General features: G+C 40.1%; 1 protein-coding gene and 1 long non-coding RNA gene across 15 annotated transcripts in view; both read left to right on the top strand.

Moving 5' to 3' along the window:
• MAGI2 (membrane associated guanylate kinase, WW and PDZ domain containing 2) overlaps window positions 1-22,019 on the top strand; it is a 1,169,121-nt gene that overhangs the window by 337,059 nt on the left and 810,043 nt on the right. For 13 of the 14 annotated variants that reach the window (XM_030558726.1, XM_030558640.1, XM_030558551.1 and 10 more), the window contains exon 2: window positions 21,821-21,937. In XM_030558726.1, coding sequence (XP_030414586.1) covers window positions 21,821-21,937 — 117 coding nt within the window. Of the gene's footprint in view, window positions 1-20,341; window positions 20,403-21,820; window positions 21,938-22,019 lie in introns of those variants that run through there. The other variant, XM_030559164.1, reaches the window with a different exon arrangement.
• On the top strand, window positions 5,320-17,668 carry LOC115650014. The gene is made up of 3 exons (XR_003999985.1): window positions 5,320-5,407; window positions 9,627-9,632; window positions 17,657-17,668. It is a non-coding gene; the product is annotated as an uncharacterized LOC115650014 (long non-coding RNA).

Below are 22,019 nucleotides of genomic sequence, written 5' to 3'. Positions count from 1 at the left end.
GGGCAGAGGGGGCGCTGGGTATGGGTGGGGGTGCCAGAGTCAGGGCTAGGGTTGCGGGTGGGGGGGGATGAAGGAGTCAAGCAGAGGGCTGGGTATGTATGAGGAAGGTACAGGGCTCAGGGCAGGGGCCTCGGGGTGGTGCAGGGCTCAGGGCAGAGGGCGTGCTGTGTGTGGGGGGAGGGTCGGGGGTCACGGCTCAGGGGAGAGTGCTGGGTGACTGCCCCCCATAAAACTCTCAACCCCGCTGCTCCTTGTCCCCTGACTACCCCCTCCTGGGACCCCACCCCCTATCTAAGCCTCCCTGTTCCTTGTCCCCAGACTGGACTCTACCTCCTACCTGTCCCCTGACTGCCCTGACCCTTATCCACACCCCCGTCCCCAGCCAGACCCCCAGGACTCCCATGCTCCATCCAACCACTCCCTGCCCCCTGACAGGACCCCCAGAACTTCTGACTCATCCAACTCCCCCCCCACTCCCTGCCTGCCCCAACCCCTCTCCATACCCCTGCCTCCTGACAGGACCCCCAGAACTCCCAACTCATACAACCGCCCCCAGCTCCTTGTCCCCTGACCACCCCCTTCAGAGACCCCCCACCCTAACTGCTCCCCCCAGGACCCTCCTTGCTTCCGGTCCCCTGACTGCCCTGACCCCTATCCACCCGCTGCCCCCTCACAAACCCCGGGACTCCCATGCCCCATCCAAACCCCCCTGCTCCCTGACTGCCCCCTCCAGAGACCCCCGCCCCTAGCCACCCCCCAAGATCCCACCCCCCATCCAACCCCCCCTGCTCCCTGACTGCCCCCTCCAGAGACCCCCCACCCTAACTGCTCCCCCCAGGACCCTCCTTGCTTCCGGTCCCCTGACTGCCCTGACCCCTATCCACCCGCTGCCCCCTCACAAACCCCGGGACTCCCATGCCCCATCCAAACCCCCCTGCTTCCTGACTGCCCCCTCCAGAGACCCCCGCCCCTAGCCACCCCCCCGAGATCCCACCCCCCATCCAACCCACCCTGCTCCCTGTCCCCTAACTGCCCCCAACCCTTATTCAACCCCCCAGCCCTGGGCCCTTTACCTTGAGGCTCCACGCAGAGCCAGACACGCGCCCCGCGGGAGAGCACAGCCCCAGCCCTCAGAGCGCTGCGCGCGGCGGCATGGCTCCAGGGGAGTGGGGAGCGTGTCTGCCCCCCCGCGGAGCCAAATGCTGCCCTGCGGGAGCGCGCAGAGCAGCATGGCTCCAGGGGAGGGGGGAGCGTGTCTGCCCCCCCGCGGAGCCAAATGCTGCCCCGCAGGAGCGCGCAGCCCCAACCCCCAGAGCGCGGCGCGTGGCTCCAGGGGAGGGGAGAAGGCGGGGGAGGGGCCGGCAGCTTGCTGCACTCAGCCCAGGAGGGCGGACCCCGCGGCTTGCCATGCCCAGAGAGTGGGGCTGTTTGCCCACCCCGTGTGCACGGCTGTGCTTCTGCTCCCTGCCCCCGCGGGGGGAGCAGAGGGCAGAGGAGAGCGCGCCGGGCTGGGCAGGATTTTAATGGCATACTGGAGTCCCGGCAGGCTCCCTCGTGCCATTAAAACTTGGCTCGCGTGCCGTCTTTGGCACACGTGCCATAGGTTGCTGACCCGAGATCTGTAATTTCTCCAGATTCTGTTTTACCTAAACAGTTGTCTTGTGCCTTGCCTTTGTTTCTCATGTCTGTTAGATTGTAAGACCTTTGGGGCATGGAATTACTCTTACTCTGTTTTGTAATGTGCTTTGCAAACTTACAAAGTTATATAAATAGTGTCACAAAACCCCATCTGTTAGATTTTTTTGAAATGACTCTGAATGGGTATAACTCAACTCCCATTGCAGATCATGTAACACTCCCATTGTTTTCAATGGCAGAGAAAGACTGGCATTGAACGCTTTAGGGCAATACAGTTCTGATATCCACACCTCTGAAAGAATGTTGAAAAGTTGGAGAGGCTGCCAAGGAAAAGATTTGGAGGCAAAAGATGCATCACAGTGAGAGACTTTGAGCCCAATTAGTTTAGTGTATCAAAAAGGAGATTTAAGAGGTGACTTGATTTACAATATATAAGTATCTTCACAGTGAGAAAAAAACAGGTACTAAAGTGTTCTGTAACTTGGCAGAAAAGGAACAACAAGAACCAATGGCTGGATGCCGAAGCCAGACAAATTCAAATAAGAAATTAGGTATACATTTTGAACAGTGTGGATCATTAACCCCTGGAACAAACTCACAAAGGAATTGGTGAGTTCTCCATCTATTGATGTCTTCAGATAAAAAGTGGATACATTTCTGGGGGATACTTTAGCCATATATGTTGTTGGGCTCAATACAGGGACAACTAGATGCAATTTAATGCCTGTGATATACAGGATGTCAGACTCGATGTTCTGATGATCCTTTCTGGATTTAAACTATGAATTTTGAAAATTTCACTGTATATTTTTCTATTTAGTTGCAGTGATCTTGTGTGATCTTTTCAAACCCATGATAACAAATCCTCCTATTGCCTGTGTAGTGTTTCTATTCTCCCTGCATTCATACTATAGAAAAGCAGAATGCAAGCTTTAATCTATTTAAAGAAAAAGAAAAAACAGAAAAGAGAGAAGAAAAACCTGCAATTCAACATTGTTAAATTAATTTAACATGTTCAGTCCTCTGTTTACAGAAGTGCAAATTGCTCAATGACATTTTTCTAACTCAGGCAATGTTTTAATAGCCTTTGGCAGTGCAGATACTTTAAATTGAAACTCAAAATAAATTGTATACAAAGCCCAGTGTTTTTCAATGTACAGTGTGTAGCATTTGGCTGATATGCCTAAATACAACTTTTTTTAACCTAGCAGTATCCTATTCTGGCCTCAAATTGATACGTGGATAAATAAAAAGTGTTCAGGTGATTGTTAAGGTGCCAGGTAACCTTTGTGTCGCCTGTAAAACAAAAGAAGAGGAGAGAGGGATATCTTGGCATAGCACATAAAAAGACAGAATTGGTAACAAAAGGAGAAAACTACATACAGTGAAACCTGGTTTTATTTTAGTGCGATTGCAACTCAGTTTAAAAATAATTGCCAGCCGTTCTGATGGATATGGATTTATTCTCAATACAGATGAACCACATTCATAGAAACGTTATCATCTGAATTCCTCCTATCTGCTTGCTGGAATTTAATTAAAATTAAACTATCAGCCATTGCTTTTGCTTTTGCCACTATCATCAAGGTCATATATAATTAAGATCACCTGAAACTTTTTTTTTTTCTGGAAGCCTAGTGACTTTCAATTTTCTCACCTTCTCAGTTAAAATGAAAGAGGCATTAAACTCTGGTAAGTACTCCCTCTGAGGAACTTTTTCCTATTCTGAGCAACCATTGAATTCAGAATCTGAATTAAAACGAACAGACAAAAACCATTGTAGCTTACAGTAATACTGCTGAAAGATCATTTTGATCATAAAACAGACTCTAAAGTGGTCATTTATGACCTCCTTTAATTGTGAGCAAAGCAAATGTCTCCTCAGCATTACTCAGTTTTTAGATCTTTAAGCTTAGTTGTGAACTAATTCACTGTATTATTCTCATGTATCATTCTTCAAGAGACACACACAGCATTTTCCTCTTGTAGTCAAGAATTTTCTGAACCTTATTAAGATTGTTGCATGAAGCAGATAAATGAGGGTTTTTTTTAGGTCCACCTAATGCTCCTGTATCCTTGCCTATTTTATCTTGGCACTGAATCATTTGGCATTTCTTCTTGTTAGTCAACAAGAGAGAGCATCACTTCCAGTAGTGTTGATCCAATGTATCTGGTTAGTGAGAGTGTTGCTTAACATATAGCTTTCATTACATGGCAGCAGGTGCAGGCTTCCCAACTTGGCAGGTAAGCAGTATGGCAATAAACAACAACAACAAAAAAGATGCTAGAGAGGTTGGCGTTGAGGGTGGTAGAAGGGGAAGAAGAGAACCGTAGGGAAGATGAGATAAGAAAAAGGAAAAACAGGGAATCAATAGTGAGAAATAGGAAATGGAAGAGAACACAGAGCAGAGCAAATATGTACGGTGCAAAAGAAAAAGAGTTGCTTACTGCTTAAGAGTGAATACGGTGCATATAATTTAAACTCAGAGTATTCACCTCATTTAGTCTTCTGAACGCGCAGGAAAGAGCAGTGGCAATCCAATTTTCCATACAGCATACCGCCTGTGTGCCAGTATCTCCTTTCAGTTCAGTTTTCTTGTCTATTCTATTGTTGGCTGATCTGATGGACAACTCTCCATTAAGAACTAGAATGATAACCCCATTATAATCCAAGCCCACCAAATAGCTATAGATTGGAAGTCTTTCTTACTACCAGTCCCTGAGCCACAATGTTCTAAATGTCTATTTAATCAGCACTTTCTGAGAAGTTCGCATACTGCAAACCTGTTGCGTTTCTCCCAAGTCTCCTCTGATTCAAGAAATACAGCTTCATAATTTTATTGGGATTCTTAGCATTTCCTGGAACCTCCAATGAGAAGCCTAGATGTGCAAATTGAAAACGTTTAGCATGATATTAACGTGCATTACGTAGAAAATCCAACTGAGTGCATAGCAAAGCAAACAGGTCCCATGCCCATCTGTATGTGAGTGTTGCTGAAAAGCAGAAAGCTGTGCCCCAAACTGCAGTAAATGATGTTGGGCAGCTACTGCCGGGTATGAGTCTAGGTACCACATGCTGATGTCCCATCCATGAGATTTTGGACCAGTGGATCAGTGCAGGTCACCGACATTGACCACACTCCCAACCTAATTTGCTATGGTGTCTTCTGTTTCTGTGGTCCAGTACAGATGTTGTACACAAAGATTTGTTATGCAAATTACAGGAAGATTCAGAATCTAATGGAGACTCTGGCCAGCCCTAACACACTCCTGAAAGAAATGTGCCATTTCCACTGCATCGTGTCACACACAGCCACAGAGGAGAGGACCAGGACTTATATTACATATACCAGGTATATTTTACATTATAATAAATATAGATTCCAAGGCCAGACGGGACCATTGTGATCATCTAGTCTGAACTGTATAACCAGGCCATAGAACTTCCCCTAAGTAACTGCTGGGGCAGATGGTTTAGAAAAACATCCAATCTTGATTTAAAAATTGTCAGTCCTGGAATATCTACTGCAACCTTTGGTAAATTGTTTGTTTGAATGGCTAATTATCCTCTGTTTGAAAATGCACACCCTTCCAGCCTGAATTTATCTAGCTTCAACTTCCAGCCATTGGATAGTGTTATACCGTTCTCTGCTAGACTGAAGGACCCATTATCAAATATTTGTTCCCCAAGTAGGTACTTATAGACTGTAATCAAGTCACCCCCTAACCTTCTTGTTGTTAACCTAAATACGTTGAGCCCCTTGAGTCTGTGACTTGAGTCTGAAGAGTAACTGTGTAAGGACTTGAGATTCTGATCCTTTGTTGTTTTACTCTTCTTCATTGTTTATAATAACTCCCTGGAAGCATGACACATAAACCTGCTTCCTCATCTAAAAAAATAAATTCTTCCTTTTCACATGCACACGGATTAGACATTGTCAAGTCATATTCAAATACTGGGCTGCTGGCATTTCTGCAGTGGGAGAAAAAAGATTGAAGCATCTTGTGGGGGATAGGGCAAAAGGAGGAGTGGACTTATGTACAATATTTTCTGGGCTGTGCACTCAAATCTAAGAAAAGAAAAGCAGGTGAAATTGCAGGAAGTCATCCTCTTTGACAGTATTTATGTTGAAGGCACCTATATCTGTACCATATGTAGACCGAAACTCAGTTAATCTGAACAGATAAAGAAGGAAATGTGTAGCTATTAATCTGTACCTCAATGGCTTGCCAAATATCTTTATTGCCCCATGATTCTACTCACTCGTTTTCTGTTTTTAACTAAGAACAACTGTGAAACTGTAATAAATTCTTTTGTTAGAGAGACAAGGTAGATGAGGTAATATTTTTCATTAGACCAACTTCTGTCTTTCAAGATAGGCTTCACTAACAGAAGTTGGCCCAATAAAAAATATTACCTCACCCACTTTGTCTCTCTAAGAGCCTGCAACCAACATGGCTACAACAGCACTGCATACATAAATTCTTTGACATGAATAGGAATATTTATGAACTCCAGTCTGCGTTGATTTCAGTCCAATAGATTGTATCCACCAGTACCATATGTCTGAAGAGTGAAAAGTAAACCTAGAACTCTGTCATCTCATTGTCCCCTGTTGTGACACCTTCCTGCTCCTAGGAATGGAGAATAAGCATCTCTTTTTCTGCGGCAATTCCAGTTTTTTAACTGTAGATCAGTGAGCTGGGGTATTGCAGACTCCTCCCTAGAGATTAAAGGCATCACTTCTCTGGAGGCTAAGAGCTTGATCTGTCTCGAGTATGCACCATCTGCCTGCCTAGAGCTCGTGGGAACACGAGCGTATTATTTCTTTGTTGAAACATGTCATTTGTACTTGTTTTGCGTAACGTACGCTCCTTTTGCTTATTATATTTTCCAGCAGTGATAATTAGGTCAACACAAGGGGTCTACAATAACCAACTGTGATGGCCCCAGAATAAAGCAACTTCTTGCTGCAGTAACATCTACTGCAGCACTGGAAAACCAGTTGCTTATTGTAGATGATGCAACTGAGACTGCCCAACCAGGTCACTAGACTGGATGACCTTGGTGTTGTGCAATTGAGCCAGCTGGTTGATCAGCACTGTGGAGGATTAAGCCTTTCTGTCTTTTAAAAAAATGTAAAATACGTTTGTAGATATGTGTTAATTACTTGACGCTCCATCACCTCTTTGGAGTCTGGTTTCTGGCATTGTTCTTGATGGGCGTGGTTATATGCATTCAGTACCCCTGCATAAGGGGTCTGTGAATGTGTAGGTAACAGATCACTATTTGTTTAGTGCTGACAATATATAATTAATATTTTTCTGTAGCACTCGCGAGCTCATTATTTCTGGCAATTTACCTCTGAAATAAGTGGGTAGATGCTTAGTATAATCTTCCTTTTGTGTATGGGAAAATAAAGACAAAGTGATGGAATTACTTGTCCTAGGTCATAGAGTTAGTCAGGGACAAAATTGTGATTAGACCCCTTATGCCCAACTTCCAGCCCCTTGCTCTAACAGTGGAACTCCTTGGCTTCTTAGACTCATAGAATATCAGGGTTGGATGGGACCTCAGGAAGTCATCTAGTCCAACCTCCTGCTCAAAGCAGGATCAATTCCCAAATAAATCATCCCAGCCAGGACTTTGTCAAGCCTGACCTTAAAAACCTCTAAGGAAGGAGATTCCACCACCTCCCTAGGTAACCCATTCCAGTGCTTCACCACCCTCCTAGTGAAAAAGGTTTTTCCTAATATCCAACCTAAACCTCCCCCACTGCAACTTGAGACCATTACTCCTTGTTCTGTCATCTTGTATCACTGAGAACAGTCTAGATCCATCCTCTTTGGAATCCCTTTTCAGGTAGTTGAAAACAGCTATCAAATCCCCCCTCATTCTTCTCTTCTGCAGACTAAACAATCCCAGTTCCCTCAGCCTCTCCTCATAAGTCGTGTGCTCCAGCCCCCTAATCATTTTTGTTGCCCTCCACTAGACTCTTTCCAATTTTTCCACATCCTTCTTGTAGTGTGGGGCCCAAAACTGGACACAGGACTTCAGATGAGGCCTCACCAATGTCGAATAGAGGGGAACAATCACGTCCCTCAATCTGCTGGCAATGCCCCTACTTATACACCCCAATATGCTGTTAGATTTCTTGGCAACAAGGGCACACTGTTGACTCATATCCAGTTTCTCGTCCACTCTAAGTCCTTTTCTGCAGAACTGCTTCCTAGCCATTCAGTCCCTAGTCTGTAACAGTGAATGGGATTCTTCTGTCCTAAATGCAGGACTCTGCATTTGTTCTTGTTGAAACTCATCAGGTTTCTTTTGGCCCAATCCTCTAATTTGTCTAGGTCCCTCTGTATCCTATCCCTACCCTCCAGCATATCTACCACTCCTCCCTTCTTAGTGTAGATCCTTTGATTCTTGCTTTGTCTTTGCAAATGCCCCAATACCCTTGCTTGGAAGATCTTATGTAACAGTGAACTAGACGTAATTAAAACCTAAACCGTAGATGAGGGGGAAATGTTTAAAAAAGTAACCAATACATGTAAAATAATGTTATTTCTGGAAATAGTCCCTAGAAAATCCAGATGCAGAATGATGCACAATTCTGTAGAAGGCTCTGGCTGCTTCAATTTCATTTTTATACTGAAACACAACTCAACAATTCACTAGAGTTCACACTGTTTTGATTGTACTTTGACTGCACGTCTTTCAAACTTGACAAGTATGACTTATTTTGCCAGAAAACAATTTAAATTAGTTTTGTGATGTTGTAAAAGAAACCATCTGTCTCACTGTATTGCTACAATAGCTAATAACTTTGTCCTGATAAAAGATAGTAATTAACGAATTAGTCTTCTTTTAAATTCCCGACTGCTCCTCCCCCCAAAAAATCCTGTTGTGCCTGGCTTTGTTTTTGATATCATTCAATCAAGCTGCTCTATTAGTGAAAATGCTCAAACAGTAAGTTGTAAGTAGACTTGACAGAATTAATTTTAAAAAAAATTTAATTAAACATGAGTGTCGATATTATTCAAGCATGTTTTTAGATTTTTATTGATATGTTCACAGTTGCCCAAAATCATGAGTTTTAAGCATTTTTTTAATTTTAATTTTTAAATTTTCACAGTTGTGGAACGTTATCTTGGTCAGACAATTATTTTATGACAGACAGTATCTTTAATAACCATTAAAATACAAATTGTCAATATCACATGTCAAAATATACACAGTAAGTATCCTTAAATCAAACTGAGTTCTCAAGCATCATTTTTCTTACTTTGCATATTTTTGTTGCTGTCTACTGAAATTTATTGATAAAAATCAAATCTTTCCAAGCCTACCTGCAAGGATTCACTGTCCTCAAGAAAGAATGAATTGGATTACCTGTGCCATGTTTTAAAATAACTTAAAGCAGTAACTGCTGATTTGGAAAATTAATTTTTTTGTATAAAGAAAGGCAACCTCTGTGTTACAGAAATTTCTAGATCTCTAATGGTTCCCTGCATTAAATACTGTAAATATCAGTGTTAGATTTTCTTTTTACAGTGGAAACGTGTGTGTGTGTGTATAAAAATATATAATTTCAAATGATCATTTAAAAGCAGCTAAATAAATGTCACAGGGCTCTTAGGCAGTATACATCCACAGGAAAAAAAATAAAAATCACTTTGTTGATACCAACTCTTATTCCCAAAAAAGTGCAAAAGAAAACCTTAGTAACATCTAGCTTTTTGAAGTTGTGTGCTACAGTACCAGCAGAGTTATGTATGTATAGATGTAATGAGAGAGAATGAGCTCTGAGTATTATGGTCAGTGCTTGCCTGACTATTATTCCATGAGTCAGTTGGTTTCCTGTAGCCTAGGAATGACACCTTCAAATAGCATTACCAATTAACTTTAAGGTTATTGTAACATTACATTCAAATGAAAGTCTACTAAAATGTACTGTGTGCTGTGGCCAATGTATTTGGGTACAAAGCTAAAAGTTGAGCTGTATGTTCTTGCTCATTTGTTAATTGGTCTCCGTGTGTAGTCTTAATTTTCTGGGACCTGATTCTCCATTGCTCTGCGACTTGTGTCCTAGTTTTCACCAGTGCAAAGTATGTGTAAAGAACCTCCAATTCTAATTTGGTAGTGCTGTACAGTTTTTTTTGAGCTGGTGTAAATGAAACTATGCATAGTGCAGAAAAACTGAGAATCACGCCCCTGCTGTTTTTATGGAGTGGATCTGACAACTCACATTTGTAGCCCATGTTTTTGAAGTTAGTAACGAACTCGTGAACCAAGTTTCCAAAAGAATGTCTTTCCTTTTGCAGACATAGGTTGCATCTACTGATTTTCATAAATTTCAAGTTGTAAACTGGTCAGCTTCCCTATAGTAACAACTTATGAGACAGCTAGAAAATAATGCTTGGTGGTAATGATTCTGTATATTAGACTCAGACGTAGGCTCAAAGATCCTACGGATTTGGATATCTGACTCTCTTAGACCCCTTTGAAGATCCCAGCCTCAGTCTTATCTTATAATTACTGTTAAAATTAACACCATAAAAGCCTAAATTTGATTGTCTATTTTCTTTCATAAATTGTATGGTTTTTTTCTATCCTTCCAGATGAATCTTGTTCTTTCTGTTTAATGCCATCAAACTAATCCAGGCCTATTGACACAGCAATATTATTTCCTGAAGTGAGAAAAAGAAGCCTCCAACTCAAGCAGTTAAAATTGTGGAACAATTATTCAAACTTAATTCCTCTCAAATGATTCAAGTCTGGGAAAACTATATTGCTTTATTCAGATCCGGATTTTCATATTTTATTCAAACCATTGCCAAGACCAAACCCAAGTTCTGTTGCAAACTGTCTCTTTTAGAAAAGAGTACTAATAAATGTGCTGGAGAAGAAAGGAGTATTGTTCTTAGTATGACAGAAGAAGCTTCCTGGCTGCTGGGCTCTAAAACACTGAACACATCAGACTGAAAAGTTAAAATAGAGGGGCAATTGCTGTCTACTTTTAAAATGCTAAAGAGATGTTTTGCATCCTTTGTAAAAATAAGGACAAGTAAATGTTTGTCTCCATATGAAAAATCTTGAAGAAATCCTCAGGAAACCTTATTTTTCCTATTTTGTGTGTTTACACTTAAGCTGATTTCTTCCAGCAGAAAACCCATTGAGAGATTATGGCAATGCACAGTGACCACCAAAGAACTGTGTGGGAGCCAGTGCTGACCAAAAAGTAGGGGCTCCAGGCAAGGATGAGATGTACCAGATGCACCTGTTCAGCACTCAGTAGGCCTTGTGGTGCCCCAGAGAAGGTAGACAGTACTGTCTCCATCCGGTGACTCAGTCGTACAGCAGAGACAGTCACAATGAAGAATAACTTGAACCCATCTCTCTGTACTAGTCAGAGTGACTGTGGCCCTGAATGTCACCATTAATATTAGAGAGACAAGGTGGGTGAGATACTTTCTTTTATGGGACCAACTTCTGTAGGTGAGAGAGACAAACTTTTGTGCCACACATACCTCTTCTTCATATGTCTCACCTAAAGAAGTTGGTCCAATAAAAGAGATTACTTCATCTACTTTGTCTCTCTAGTATCTCGGGACTGACATGGCTGCAGCTACACTGCATACTGTTAATATTCATTACACCTTTGAATCTTACCAGATATGGAAATCTTTAACTGTGTCTTCCTAATGACTGTCCCTCAGCAGCGCACAATTGGAAGCAGTATTTGTTTTCCCTACAAATCTGCTCGTCTATATAGATATTTTATTCTGTTTTGATGGAATACTAAAGATTTAAAAATCTTCAGGACTCTTTCATCTTCCCTTGTCAATGAGCCCATTTGGACACTTCTGGCTAAGATTTCTTAAATCTATAGTATCATTTGGTCCATAGTTGGGACTGCTCCCATTGAAGTCACTAGGGTTTTTCCATTATTTCCTTTGGGGTTTTATTATTCTGAGTTACATGTAGTACTATAGCAAGTGATTGCCTTGACCAGATCGGGACAACATTTTGCTACACACAGCTCAAACAAAAATGGGAGCAAGATCCATCATCTGAATGACTGAATTATAATCACACACTGCTTCTTTTTTTTTAAGTGGAGACGTACTTGCAGTAGGGCCTCAATAAATCCCTTTAAAGCTCAAGGTGAAAAGAAAAGGTTTTTTCCCCTAGTTTCCAGCTAGCGTTGTAGCCTCACATTGATACTTTATAACTATGATTATGCACCTTTACTATTTGTCAAAAAAACATTCTGTAGAGGTAATTATTTCCCTCATAATAAGTCTTGTAGGAACAGTTTCAGTCCTTTAAATATCTCAGTCACAATCATTAATGTTTATATTTTAAGTTATCAGTCAAGTTGATGGTGTGCTGGAGACAACTACAAACAGTTCTAATCCCTAATTAGAAAGTTCATCTTCACTGAAGTTTAAAACTAGGGTAGGAAGCAATTTCTTGAAAGCTTTTGTAGAGAGAAAGCAGCAACAATAGTGCAGTGAAAATACTGTGTGGGCTCCATTTATACTTCCATTACCTAGAGCCCAAAAAATTAAATGCTGAGTCTTCTGAACAGAAATTGAGTCAAATTTCCCTTTGTTGCATAAGGTACAACTCAGTTTTTATGTTGTTTGATATTGCAGTAGTTCTTAGAGACTGGGACTGGGGCTGAGACCCCACTGTGCTGGGCACTCTACACAATAAATGACAGCTCCTGCTGCAAAGAGATGGCCGTCTAAATCACACTGACTTCAGGAGTGTGGCACAGCTGTACTAGTTATTGTTGGACTTAGTGTTGACATTTCTATGAGTTTAATAAGGAACAGGAGAGTTTACATCTCCGAGTCAATGCCTGAAGCTGCCTGAAGACTCAAGATGATGTTACTGCATTGGTTCACACTTGCAGGATTTTCATCATAATCGTGACAGCTGGGAACTTTACTTTATTTAAATAAATAAAAGCTGAGACATGAAACTGAAACATGTCATGCAGGTAAATACAACAAGCAAGGCCATATCTGCCTGTGGGTCCCCTGTTTGACACCCTTGCTGTACGCAGCCTTCCAGCACTACCAGAGGCTGTTTTCCTATCTCAGGCACGTCTTCTAGAGATGCTGCTGCGGTGACATTTACACCCCTCCTGCTGACATAAGTGTGTCTACACTGAAGTGCTATACCAGCACTGCTGTAGTGTTTCAGGAGTAGACAAGTCCTTAGTCCCAAAAGTTACCTATGTTCCAAACACGTTGTTGTTGAAAATTATTTACATCATCAATAAAGAATCATGAAGTAAAAGTTATAGGAAGATTTATTCACCTTGAAGAAATGCACCCTACAGCATTTTAAGTTTCCTGCATAAATATTTTCACTGCTTTGTCATATCTTGAATTGTGCCAGATACTAGAGAGTTTAGGGGAGCCATAAAAGTGTATAGATTGATCACCTCTTACATTTAAGCCTTTTCAAGTATGATACGCAATTGCTTGAGACTGGTGGTAGATAGGCAAAGGAGATTTGGAAAGAGAGAGACGAAAAATCTATGCGTAATGACGGGTTTTTAAAACAAGTTTATAAAACGTTTGTTTGTTACAACGTTTTTAAGGATTTGTCAAGCAGCTTCCAGAAAAGTCTTATAGTGATTATGTATTCTGGATAGAATCCTCAAGTAACTTCTAGTGTCAAATATGCCCAGTATAAAGTGACCAATGAATGGCCAACATTTATGTTTCTATGTTCCTCTGAGTATTAAATATGTTCATTGGGAATCATTTCCTTTGAATAATGTGCTTTGCTGGAGGCTTTTTTAATAATAAATCCTTATAAAAACAAGGGAGAGTTCTGATGCTGCTTCAGAATTTCTACATTCTATTTAAAAACTGAATTGTCAGTACTCTTGTTAGCTAAGAAAGGTAATAAAGAATTAGAATAATCATATAGCGCTTCCAAAATGTTAAGTGCATGCTGCAGCCTTTATTATGGAAACTATGAAATAACGGATATTGTTTGCTTAACAGTTTGTGTCATGAACAATATCTAACATTATAGACTAACTTTGGTACTATTCATAAACCACCTTTTTATCCTGTTTCAGTAGGGATTTTTTTTTAAGCTTGAATTTGTTGCAGTGAAATAGCGCTAGGCCAGTGAAAATATATGTACCTAGATATATTTAATATCAGCTGTTTCTGACTGCTGCTCAATCAGTTTGGCTGATTTCCTGCAGGTGCCCACCACAGATGGATCTTCAGTAGAGATTTGAAGGAGGAGAAGGTAGTAGAATTATAGATTACTTCAGGGCATAAATTCCAATGCATAAGAGGCAACATGGAAGAAGGTGGTTTTACAGAGGTGTTTGTGGGCAAATATGTATTCAAGATAGGGTGACCAGATGAGAGGAAGAAAATATCGGGACACATGGGGGGAGGGGTTGCCGGCAGAGCAAAAAAACAAAACAAAACAAAAACACTGGAGTGCCACCAGTGGAGCAAAAAATCCCCCAAAAAACAGAGTGCTGCTGGCAGAGCTAGAAAACACCACAAGAAACTGAAGTGTCACCAGCAGAAACCTGCAGTGCGAAATATTGGGACAAATTGCGTCCTGACAAAACATTGGTCGGGACACGGGACAAATGCCTAAATATCGAGACAGTCCTGATTTTATCAGGACGTCTGGTCACTCTAATTAAAGACTAGGATAATTGGACAAATGGACGGTGAAAGGGAATTGTGGTAGGAGGGATATGGGATAATTTGCTATTTCTTATGTCAAAATGTCCAGTTATTCGGAAATATGACTATTTACACAGCCATATTCTTGTATTGTATACAGGGCCCTGATTATTAATAGTCTGTTGAAAAGAGCTTAGGGAAAATTTCTGCAGGTTATTTACATATATACACAATAGATTTTTCTCCATTCCCCACACCCATAGGGAAAGGAGCTAATGAAGTCAGCATAACCCCGTGCAATCTAGTGATTGATAGGCCTCTCCGATCCATCCTCTGACTAAAGAAAAAGGAAGACAATGAGTGGCCTGGACCAAATCTTCCATCAAGGGGCTTCAGAATAATTTTGCATTATTCTCGGTGACCCATAAAATGATGCTATAGTGGTGTTAGTTATTATATGCATTTTCATATAGCACCATAGATTAAAAACATGGGGGCAGATCTTCAGCTGGTGTAAATCGGCATTGTTTGATTGACAACAGTGGAAGCCAGTTTAAATCAACTGAGTCTGGACTATCGCTTCTGCCCAGACTTTGACTTTATAATCTAAATTAGAAATATGCGGAGAGAGAGATGGCATGATGGAACGATATGAAAAGATTACATAAATAAGGTGATGAGTATGGCTCTACTTCATTCATGATATTACGGAAACTGCAGATCCCGCAAAATTAGGCTTCCACTGCAGTTTTGATGGTGGGAGCCCCACTCTCAGCCCCAGGCTGCTGCTGACAACCCTCAGCTCCCGCTCTCAGCACTGGGCTACCAATAGCTAGAGCCCCTGCTCTCAGACCCGGTTCCTGCTGTCAACCCTTTTCCAAATGACCACAAATAATAGGGTCCACTGTTACTTTTCCATGATTTTACATGGCTTTTCCACAAGTCAGTGGCAATATTTTGACAATCATCCTGTAAATCAAGTATGGGCTTCATCTATTTGATTTCACAAGGAACATATCTTAGGGAATTTACGTTTTACTTTTCTAAGGCATGTAGGTCCTGGAAAGATGCAAATTTAGACATGAGACTCGCTTACTCGTAGACGTCTCTTACAAAGAGTATTTATAGAACCCAGAAAAAACAGAAATCTTTTAGATTCTAATCCCTGTAAATAAAATCTCCAAGACAGTTGTTCATGGTTGAGATGCAATTGATTATACTGTTAAAATACAAATAACATCTACCATTCCAGGTCCTAGGAAGTCACTGTGTTGAAAAGTTATGATACAAGATGAGAAAGTAGTAATTCATGAACATTTTGTAAAATATTTATAAGAAAGCTAAATCCAGAAAAATTATATTAGCTTTAAATATTTTATTTCTTACTCCTAACGTAGTTTGAATAGCAAGAGGAATGTTCACACTTTGCAACCAGTCCTTCTCTGAAAAATAAAAATTATAAAGTTCTGTCTGCAGCATCTCAGGGTTACAAAATGGGAAAATATGAAAAGCTGCTAACAACATTCAGGCTGGGGAAAAGTATAAACCTCCTTACATTTATCTCTGTCATTTTTTCAGAAATGGCAATTATCCTCTCCAGTTTTGAATTTTTTAATATCAGCTACAAACTGTTTAATATCCTTTTGTGTATTTTTATTGCATTTCTTTACAAAATGGGCTTTGCTACTAGCTATTGAGAGGAGAAAGAAACTAGACACAAAATACATATTAAAACACTATGAAAGGTTGTACTTTGCTCATTAAATTCATGGGTGAAACATGCAGAGACAGCAGTTCTTAGTTTGACCAAGTGTATTTAATTTTATAATCTGTGGGTTCAAGTTTAGTCATGTCTACAAGTTTGCCATCATGATTGGTAGCTGCATCTAAAACAGTCATAGACTCATCAAAATATAGGGCTGGAAGAGCTCATCAAGTCCTGAGTGGAAGCAGAAGCAATACCTATACCTAGACCATCCCTGGCAAGTGTTTGTCCAGCCTATTCTTAAAAACCTCCAGTGATGGGGATTCTACAACCTCCCTTAGACACCCGTTTCAGAACTCACCTATCCTTATAGTTAGAAAGTTTTTCCTAATATATAACCTAAAAATCTCTTGCTACAAGTTAAGCCTGTTGCTTCTTAAGAACAGAAGAACAGCCATAGTGGTCCAGACCAATGGTCCATCTAGCGTATCCATCTAGCGTATCCTTCTCTCAGTGGCCAGTGCCAGATTCTTCAGAAGGAATGAACAAAACAAATTTTGAGTGATCCATCCCCTATCCTCCAGTTCCAGCTTTCGGCAGTCAGTTTTAGGGCACCCCAGACCCTAGGGTTGCGTCCCTGACCATCTTGTCTAATAGCCATTGGTGGACTTACCCTCTAGAAACTTATCTTTTTTTTTTTTTCACTCAGTTATATCTTTGGCCTTCACAACATCTCCTGGCAATGAGTTTCACAGGTTGACTGTGTTGTATGAAGAAGTACTTACTTTTGTTTGTCTTAAAGCTACTGTCTATTAATTTAATCGGGTGAACCCTGGTTCGTGTGTTATGTGAAGAGGTAAATAACACTTCCCCATTCACTTTCTCCATACCATTCATGATTGTTTAGGCCCTTAATTGTCTCTTTTTTTTTAAGCTGAACACTCCCAGTCTTTTAATCTTTCATCATATGGAAACTGTTCCATACCCATAATCATTTTTGTTGCCATTCTCTGTACCTTTTCCAATTCTAATATATATTTTTTGAGATGGGGTGACAGAACTGCATAGAGTATTTGAGGTATGGGCATACCATCAGTTTATATAGTGGCATTATGACATTTTCAGTCTTATTATCTATCCCTTTCCTAATGGTTCCTAGCGTTCTGATAGCTTTTTTGACTACCATTGCACATTGAGTGGATGTTTTCAGAGAACTTTGCACAATGACTCCATTACTATGCACTTATCAATATTAACGTTCATCTGCTTTTTGTTGCCTAGTCCCTCAGGGCAGTGAGATCCCTCTGCAATTCTTCAGTCATCTTTAGACTTAACTATATTGAATAATTTTGTATTTTCTTCAAATTTTGCCATGTCACTGTTCACCCCCTTTTGCAGATCTTTTATCAACAGCTCAGATACCAGTACAGATGCCTGGGGGACCCCGTTATTTACCTCTCTCCATTGTGAAAACAAACAGTTCTTGTCCTATCTTCAGTGGACATGGAGAATAATAGATCACCGTTCTCTTGATAACACCTCTTTAACATTATTTGAAGACTGCTATCCCCCATCGGGCTTCTTTTCTCAAGACTAAAGATGCCCAGTTTTTTAACCTTTCCGTAGGTCAGGTTTTCTAAATCTTTTATCATTTTTATTGCTCTTCTTTGGACTCTCTCCAATTTGTTCACTACTTTTCTAAAGTGTGGTGCCCTTAACTGGACACAGCACTCCAGCCTCACGAGTGTTGAGTACAATTGCCTCCCATGTCTTATGATACTCCTGTTAATATACTCCAGAACATTAACTTTTTTTGCAGCTGCATCAGACTTTTTGTTCACATTCAATTTGTGATCTGCTTTAACCTCCAGATCTGTTTCAGGAGTACTACCACCTAGTCAGTTATTCCCCATTTTGTAACTGGGTATTTGATTTTTCCTTCCCAATTGTAGTACTTTGCATTTGACTTTACATTTTGTGTTTATTTTGCATACATTATGAAAGAGATCATTACTGGAAGTATTTAATTGCTGTCCTATATTTCCCAGCTAGTAAAGCCATGGGATTCCTTGAAATTAAATGGAACTGAAACACAGTATATGCCTCAAGCCAGGAAAAAAAGACCAGACATGGCTGCTAATACATGGATCCTCTATGACATAGTTGTCTGACTTAGCCTGTGGAGAGGACCAAATTAATTTTTAATTATGATCTGTGCGATGGATTTAGGAACCCAGTACCATTTAGTCTCCTTCAGGCACTGTAGCTCTTCCACTTGTTACAATGGGAGATTGGTAGAATGTGCATGGTAACTTAAGAACATAGTAACTTATAGGACTCTGTTCTGCAAGCTGTTGTGCTTGGCTTTAGTGGGGCTCCACATTGGCACAGATGTGCCTACCCATGTTGAGCAATTTGTGAGATTGGATCCTTAGTAAAGTAACTGTTACTTTCAGCATCTACCTGGAAGGAGCAATTTTAGGGGCACAACTATTTATGCCCTTTGTTTATTTGGCCATTTCTGCATATATTTACCTGCTTTGCACAAACATTTGCAATAGTATCACGTTAGGCACACAGCCTATACCTACCAAGGTATATGGTGCAATTCACATCTTTGTAGAGCTATTATTTCAGAATGCCAGCAGGCTCAGGAAAATGTTCTATTGGTTTATGCCTCTTCATGCTAGGGATGTTTATTCACAACCAAAATAGCTATAAACTTACCTGATTAATTTTTTTTAATGGAAAGTTGCATTGTACAGAAAGTTAACCTGTCATGGAAGCCAGAAAATTATCTCAGGTGGGTTGGATATGGTCAGTTGTATGTCTATACTTCTCCACAAAAACAGAGGCTACTTCTCATCCAAAGTTCTTTTCTCAAGTTCTCATCCCTCAGGTTAAGTACCCTTAGCTCTTACAGATAGTGCCAGTGGTGCTTTCCTTTTCTTTCTAAAATAAGCTCAATGTATAATTTTGCTAAACCTTATTACAGCCTTTTATAGAACATATTCCATTTTTTTGTATTTCTCCTCTATGATGTTGCTTCTGATTTTTTTATCAGAAGATTTAAATGTAATGCATTTCTGTTAAATGAGTCTCCATGATTAAAGTCTCAGGGCCCAGTACTGCTCGTACTCATGTCACTGAGTGTTCTCCCTTTGACCTCAATGAGAGCAAGATCAGGCTACTAACAGGCTACTTGCCAACCTTTTAAAAATATAGTAGGCACCAATGGGGAGAAAATTGGTGCACGCCTTTAAAGAACATTGAAATGAATTAGAGTAGCAGAACATTTTAAGAGAGGGGAAAATGTTAAGTGTTTTGCTTAAATAAAAATTCCTTCCAGTAGGAGTATTTGTCATGCATATGAAATTGAATATAAGTACAGTTTCAGCATTAGTGTAAACATATTTGTTCTATCATAGTCACAAAATAGCATCATATGTCCAAATGTCAATTAATGCTAGGAACATAATGATTTTTTGATAGGGAAATATTGTGGCTTGTACATATTCTTTCTGTGATTTCTCTGACTGCTCTTTAGATCAGATCTTTAAAACAAGTTTTTTTCCATGCTACAGTATATAACAATGTGCAGAGTACAATTTTGGTATGTTGCACTTGTGTTTGCAGGTTGGCAGTTCTTTTGCTGAACCACAGGGGTCAAGTATTAAGGCTGATCTTAAGTTCAGTTATTGAATCTGTGCATAAGAAGTAGAAGGTTGTGGATATCATTTATTGTTAATATATATAGTTACACTTTCATTTGAAATTTACATTTTTACAAAAGTATCAGGTAACTTTTTTTCATGTAGTGTTGTAAGGATTTGTGGTGCGTATTTTTGACACAAGGTGAAATAAATGGCTGTTTTGAGAAGGTGAATGTAAACCAAGACTTCATTTTTAGGGTCAGGAATTCACGTACACTACTAAACGTAGTTACGTCAGAGCCGTTTCCATAAGGTGACTGATTCTAGCTTATGTCAGTAGACAGACTACATCTGTTGTTCTATAGCTGGCATTTTCTCAGGCTGCCAGAAAGCATCTGCATCAGTGGGTATATTTCATGCATTAGAGAGAGCAGGGAGAGCAAGAGCTGCAAGACCTTTACTCTTTACAGCCAATCAGAAAGGATGGTTAATTCCTATCACTAGCAGAGCGTTTCTGTGCAGCTTTCCTCCAGCCCTCACTTCTCTGTATTCTTGTAATAAACTAGCAGGAGTAGGCATGGTCTAGTCCTATCCATAAAGCCTGTGGTTAGAAACAAGGTTTGGTAGTGCTGAAGTAATGGACTGAGTAGCTCAGCTTGGACAGCTGCAGAGCAGAGACCTGCATGGAAGTCCTGACCATCCGGGAAACCAGCACATAGGTACTTTGTGTGTCTGATGGGATGTTTATTGTAGAAGTCAGTTGCTTTTGATTTTAACTAAAGCTTGCAATTTATTTATAAGCTTTTGTGGAATTGGAACAGAAATGTTTTGAAGTTGGTGAAAAACAGTGGGGGTAAAAAAGATTATTTTGACAGGGAAGTAGGAGTAATTGTAAGGAGAAAAATATTTCGTTTTTATAACCATTGGCTGTTTCCATTGGCATTTGATGTGATGGGAATAATCAGGCTGGGGAGGATATTTGCTCATGGTTGCAGGACAGGCTTTTTGTATACAGAGCCCAGGTACTTTTGTGAAAGTTCAGCTACAACTGTCTTTTGTTTTGCATGATTTGAAGTTGAATGTGCGATGCAACAAGTTAGAAATCAATCCAATTGTGATGTTTCATCTTGGGGAATATCTCTGTGAATGGCATGTCAAGGGTTTTCTATATTATCCCTCCTCCCTCATGTTAAACAGTAAGAAATGTAGCTGTTTATAGATTTTTGCCTATAGTAACAAAATGTGGTCCATCAGTTAGTTAACTGATGATGGAGGGGAAATATTTCTGGAAATGTTTATTACATAAATTAGATTTGATTTATGTATCTGTTTTTAATCATGGAATATGATGCATTCAATTCACAGCAGAGCAGTGATTCAATGTCTAAGCTGGTTTGCTCTAAAGTAATAGTGAGACTGGAGAGACAGTATGTTTAACCTGCTTCCTGTCATCTACATGCAAGTTTGTAAATTTTTTTGAGATGCCATCACCGTACTATTGATTTGATTTCAGTGGTGGAAATGAAATAAGCACACTTGATTGCTATTATATATTTTCCAGATGAAAGGATCTTTTATAGTGAACATGGCACTGATTATTTATTATTTTTGTGAGCATTTGGGATATTTGAGAGTATTTTAGTTACATTGTATTCTGACTGCCTTTGGAATTAGAGCTTTTCACATGTCATACACGGACGGTTTGGAGAAGGGAATTAGCTTTTAATAAGCTGATGGGCAATGGCTAAGGAATCATGCAGAGCATAATACATGTTATCTGCCTGTGCAGTAAAATACTTTGACATCTCAGTCTGTGGTTCATTTTGTTTCATAGATGTCTGGTTTTTTTTAACTTTGTGGATTTTACTACTCAGTTGTCATTAAGTATTTTCATTCTTGAAAATAATTGTTTATCAATGAGAAATTACATTATTATGCTGAGTGCATTTCTGTAGCTAAAAACCATCTTTGTCCTGGCAGTAGCGTAAAGGAAAGTGTTCTGTGCAGTAGCAGAGCCTGCAAGTGACTGATTCTATTGCAAGCAAGGCGATGATTTAATTTTTTTTAAAAAAGAAGTTAAAATCTGTGACTATCTTTGTTTGGTCTTTTATTCAGTGGCTTCTTGTCGCTTTTACAGGAGGCATCGTTGATAAGGACCTTCGTCACTACCTCAATTTACGGTTCCAGAAAGGTTCGGTGGACCACGAGCTCCAGCAGATCATACGAGACAATCTCTACCTCCGCACAGTGCCATGTGAGTATGAGGAAGATTATATGCTCTTTTTCTGGATGAGATGACCAGTTACCAGAATGAATGTAGATACCAGTTAAAAATC

Source organism: Gopherus evgoodei, chromosome 1 (assembly GCF_007399415.2).
Source record: "Gopherus evgoodei ecotype Sinaloan lineage chromosome 1, rGopEvg1_v1.p, whole genome shotgun sequence".
Lineage (NCBI taxonomy): Eukaryota > Metazoa > Chordata > Testudines > Testudinidae > Gopherus > Gopherus evgoodei.
The sequence above is the reverse complement of the archived record's forward strand: the minus strand, read 5'-3'. Positions and strand labels throughout refer to the sequence as shown.